Raw genomic sequence first — 4,841 nt, 5'->3', positions numbered from 1 at the left:
CTCGCCTCCCTGCCACACCTTTTGTTCCCGAATCCAATAAGCGCCTATTCCCGCTACCTTCCGCGGCGGCTCCTTTCAGCGCCGGCCCGGCGGCCACAATGGGCCGCTCTGCGCGGCGCGGCCCCATTCAGCGCCTTGGCACGCTCACAATCCGCCCGGGCCGCCCTGCCCGCGGGCACGGCGCTGCGGCCGCGCCGCCGCCGGCACCGGCCACCGGCCGCCGGGCAGGGCCGCCCGGGCGGCCTCCCCGGCGCTGAGCGAAGGAGCAGCGGGCGGCGGATATTGCACCTGGTTTATTGACTGACTCCGCGAGCTGGCGCTGGCAGTAACCGATACAGAGTAGATAGAGGGGTCGCGGGACCCCCGGCCCCGCCGTCGGCTTTTTTACAAGCAAAGCTGCGCCGGTGGCGTGGCGCGATCAGCTCCGGCCGCGCCCGGCCCGGGGCCGCCCGTCGCGGCGGCACCTCGGGGGCTCCGTGCGGCGGCGGCGCTTCGCTGCGAGCTCGGGCTGCCCCGTCCTGCCGCGCCGCTCCGCGCCGCTCCGCGCCGTGCCGCGCCGCCCGCCGCGGGAGCAGCCGGGGTCCCGCCGAGCCGCCCCGCCGCCGCCGCCGCCGCCGCCGCGCCTCCAGTCCAGGGCGCGGGTTACGCGGCGCGCAAGCCGGGCTGTAGTGCGCGTTGTAACGGGGCTCGGCGGCCGGCCCGGAGCCGCCGGGCCGTCCCGCCTGTCCGCTCCCGGCCCTCAGTGCGTGCGGGCTACCAGGCCCGGATGCCCTGCAGTGCGCCCTGGCTGCAGGAGGGCCCCGCCGCCGCCTGGTGCAGGGGCTGCCCGCCGCCGCCGAAGCCCCCCAGGCCGCCCACGTTCACGAAGGGGCCGGCGGCCGCGGCCGGGCTGCAGGCGGCCTGCATGGAGGCGCCGCCGGTGCCCGCCGGGTAGGTGCAGCCGTAGCCAGGGTTGTAGGAGGCGGCGTTGCCGTAGCCGTAAGCGGGGAAGCCGTTGTAGGAGTAGGGCCCGTTGTACGCGGAGCTGTAGCCCTGCGAGCCGCCGAGGCACGGCTTGCCGTCGCGGACCAGCACGGGCACGGCCACCCTGCGCGGCGGCGGCGGGGCCGCGGGGCCGCCCAGCTCCAGCGACTTGTCCTGCCGCTGCCGCTTGCACTTGTAGCGCCGGTTTTGGAACCAGATCTTCACCTGCGTGGAGGTGAGCTTGAGGCTGCTGGCCAGGTGCTCCCGCTCCGGCGCCGACAGGTAACGCTGCTGCTTGAACCGCCGCTCCAGCTCGAAGACCTGCGCCTGGGAGAAGAGGACGCGCGGCTTCCTCCGGCTCCGCTGCTTCGGCCTCTCCGCCTCCTCCGGCTTCTCCGCTCCCTCCAGCGGCTTCTTCAGGACGCAGCTCTCTGCACAGGGGAGCACAGGTCACGGCTGCACCTCGCCGACGCCGGGCGCTGCTGCTCCCGACGGGCCGCCCCGGCGGGTGAGAGCCCCGCGCCGGCGCTCCGCAGCCCCGCGCCGAGGCGCGCCCGTCGGGGAACGGCGTCGCGGGCGGGGAGGCGACGCTCGGACCGGCCGGCTCTGGCACCGCCGGGCTTTGCGAGGTGCCGGTTCGGGCGGCGGGGCCGGGCGCGTCCCCGCGCCTCGGGGCCGGCTGCGGAGCTACGCGCCGCGCCGCGGGGCCGAGCCCCGGGCACCTGCTCCACCGCCGCCACCGCCTCTTTCCCGGAGGGCCCCACCGCACCGGGCGCGGATCAGGCCTGCAACGCCCCGCTCCTCCCTCTCTGCCCCAGAAGTTGCGGAGCGTGGGCCTGATCCGGCGGCTCCGGATCGGGGCCCTGCGGCGGCGCTTCCCGGCGCCGCGGCAAGCGGCGCGCTGAGGAGAGGGGTTGCCGCCCCACGACGTGCCAGTCCCTGCTCGACATGCCCGGGGCCGCGGCGGGGAAGCACGGTCCGTGCCGGCCAGCGGCGGCGGGGACCGGGCTGCAGAGAGAAAGCAGCACCGGCAGCGGGGCTCCGCGGGGCGCCCGGCCGTCACGGCGGCGATGCCCGCCGGGCCCGGGACGGCGCGGCGGGGCGCGGCGGGCTCGGGCTAGGGAGCGCGGCGGGGCCGATACTCACTTGAGTCGCGGGCCGCGGGGTCCAGCTCCTCTTCCGGGCCGGGGGCCTCGCAGGAGCCGCGCAGCACGGCGTGCACGTAGTTGTCGGTGGAGATCCGCGGGTCCACCTGGCCGCCGGGCGCTGCCATGGGGCTCAGGTAGGAGAGCTTCTCCTCCTCCTCTTCCTCCTCGCCGTCGGAGAAGCGGGCGCCGTCGGCGGCCGCCAGCAGGCAGGCGGCGGGGTGGAAGTGGTGGTCCAGGTGGTGCGGGAGCTGGGCCGCATAGTGCGGGTCCTGCTGCTGCTCCAGGTTGAGGATGTCTTTGACAGAGAAGGGGGTGGAGGTGACGGGGCTCGGTAACATCATCGGGGCAGCGCAAGCGGCCAGGCAGTGCCGCGGGCCCGGCGGCGCTCGGGCTGCGGCTCGGCGGGGAGCGCCGCGCCCGGGGCGGGGGGGGCAGGCAGCGCGGAGAGACGAGGGGCCGCGCCTGCTCCTGTCTAAGTTGCCTCCATTAGCCCGGCGCTGGGGGTCTGCGTTTTGTTACAGCTTCTGCAGGGACAGCCAAGGGCTCGGGAGCCTCCTCTGCCCCGGGCCGGCACGTCACGGCGAGGAGGGGCCGGGGGCCGGGGGCGGCCTCGCCATTGGAGGGAGGGGGAGGCTGAGCCGGCCCCCTGCCCGGCTCCGGCCGCCGGGCCAGAAATAGCAATGTATTAAGGCCGCGCTCGGGGCGGCCGCTTCCCCGGAGAGCGCCCCGCCGGCCCGACCCGGCACCCGCCCGGCCGGGCAGAGCCCGCGGGCGCGGGGACCGTGCGCCGGGGTCGGGGACCCTGGAGAGAGCCGCGGCCGCCACCGCGCCTCCCAGTGCTAAGCACGTGTAGGTAGGTAGGGACCCCCGCCCCGGGCGCGCCCCGCTGGCCCCTGCCCGCAGACGGCCCGGCCCGGCCCCGGGAGGGGCGAACACGTGCGGCCCGGGCCCGCCGCCCCTGCCCGGGTGCCGGCAGCACGGGGCAGCCGCCGGCCGCCCCCGCCCCGCAAGTGCCCCGCACTCCCGCTGCCAAGGCAGCCCCGTTTGCCTTCGCCGCCCGGCGACCCCTACCTCGGGCGGCTTTCAGCCGTGCGACGTACACTAGGCCGACCCGCTCTCTGTGCCCCGGCACCGCCGCTCTCCCCCGCCGCTACTCCCGCACATCCTGCCGCCCGCCCGGCCCCCCCCCGCCCCCCCCCCCCCCCCCCCCCGCGGCCGGCGCGCACCGCCGCCGCCGGCTGCACGCTCGCTCCTCCGCCCGCGGCGCGGCGGCAGCCGGCGCGGCCGGATCGGGCCCCGCACCGCAGCGACCGCCGGGCCCGGCCGGACCGGGTCGGGCCGGGCCGGGCGGGCAGCCCGCGGCCGCGGCAATGCGGGGCCGGGGCCGGCAGCGCTTCCCGGCGCCGTTCGGTGTCTCGTTTCGTTTTCTTTCGTTTTCTTTCGTTTCCTTTCGTTTCTCCCGCCGGTAACGGGTGGAGAGCGGCTCCACGGGGCCGTCGCGCCGCCGTGCCAACCGGTTGCGCGCCGAGCGAGCACGGCATCGCCCGCTGAGCCCCGCGCCGCGCCGCCGAGCCCCCCCGGCCCGGGGCTGCGCCTCCGCGCCGCCGAGCGCACCGCCGCGGCGGGGCGGGCGGTGCCGGGGCCCCGCGGCGGCGCCCCGCGGCCCCCGGCGCCCCGAGCTGCCCAGTGCCGCCGCGGTGCGGGGGCCGGGCGCGCCGAGCGCCGGGCAGGAGATCCCCGGCGAGACATTTCGTTGTGATTAAAATCCTGCCGCTCCGCAGGGCTCGGATCGGCGCCGAGGCGAGGCCGCGGGGAGCCGGGCGCGCACGCCGGGCAGGTGAGTGTCCCGGGGCCGCGGCTGCGCGGGGCCTTCCCGGGCGCCTCTCTCGGGCCGTTACCGGGCGGCGGCTTCGCCACTTACCGGCTCCGTCGGTGTTCTCGTTTCCCCGGACCCCGCCGCTCCACCCGCCCCGGAGAAACCCAATTACCGGCCGGCCGCGGCCCCGGGCCGGGGGCTCGGTCCGCCGCACTTCGTCGTAGCTCAGGCGCCCACGATCTCGTGGCGGCGCCGGTCGCTTCCCGTTCTCCGCGGCGGGGTCGCTTTCCGCTCTTCGCACCGGGGTCGCAGTCCGCACCGGAGCACCGGATCGCTCCCGGCCGCGCCGCCGCCGACCCCCTGGCGCTGAATCGCGGCGGGTCGCTCCTTGCTCGCCGCTGCCCGCCCGACCCGGTGCCGCCCAAAGCTCACCCGGTCCCGGCGGCGGGCCCCGGTGGCCGGGAAAGGGGACCGGCCCTCGCCGGCTCGCCCGGGCGCGGTGTAGCCCTGCGCTCCCTCGCTGCCCGCCGCCGCGATAAGGATTAGTGCCTTATCGGTGGGACGTCCGCCCGCGGGCCTGGCCCCGCTCAGGCCGCCGCTGCAGGACCCCGCTCCCGGCTCGGCTCGGCTCGGCCCGGCCGGTGCCTGCCGGGACGTGCGAGGTGGAGGCCCGGCGGCTCTGCGGGCGGCGGGGCCTTTGCGCGGGGCCCCGGCTCACCGGGAACCCCGCGGCACCCCTCGTCCCCTGCGCCTCCCCGGGGCCGGTGCCCGCGACGGGGCGATCAGGGGCAGGAGCGGGCGGCGGCACCGGGCCTTTCCGCCCCGAGGGCCGCGCTGCTCCCGTGATCGCGGGAATCAGGGGGCCCGGGCACACGCCTGGCCCAGCCACCTCCGGGCGCTGCCGGGCCGTGCCG

At 78.1% G+C, this 4,841-nt stretch overlaps 1 protein-coding gene across 1 annotated transcript; it reads right to left on the bottom strand.

The window, feature by feature from the left end:
- Nucleotides 1-634: 634 nt before the first annotated feature.
- NKX2-3 (NK2 homeobox 3) lies at nt 635-2,637 on the bottom strand. The gene is made up of 2 exons (XM_068949947.1): nt 2,110-2,637; nt 635-1,394 (listed from the first exon to the last, which is right to left on the bottom strand). The coding sequence occupies exons 1-2, from the start codon at nt 2,450-2,452 to the stop codon at nt 754-756; spliced, it is 984 nt and encodes a 327-aa protein (XP_068806048.1). The 5' UTR covers nt 2,453-2,637; the 3' UTR covers nt 635-753.
- Between the last annotated feature and the right edge of the window lie 2,204 nt (nt 2,638-4,841).

Source organism: Struthio camelus, chromosome 7 (assembly GCF_040807025.1).
Source record: "Struthio camelus isolate bStrCam1 chromosome 7, bStrCam1.hap1, whole genome shotgun sequence".
NCBI classification, from domain to species: domain Eukaryota; kingdom Metazoa; phylum Chordata; class Aves; order Struthioniformes; family Struthionidae; genus Struthio; species Struthio camelus.
Note: the sequence above shows the minus strand (reverse complement) of the source record. Positions and strands in the feature narration are given on the sequence as shown.

What these genes read in the sequence shown, in the direction of transcription:
- NKX2-3 (XM_068949947.1), bottom strand. Translation starts at nt 2,452, where the DNA reads ATGATGTTACCGAGCCCCGTCACCTCCACCCCCTTCTCTGTCAAAGAC. An exon ending in CCCCGCGGCCCGCGACTCAA is followed by an intron (nt 1,395 to 2,109) that starts GTGAGTATCGGC and finishes TCCCCTGTGCAG; the next exon opens with AGAGCTGCGTCCTGAAGAAG.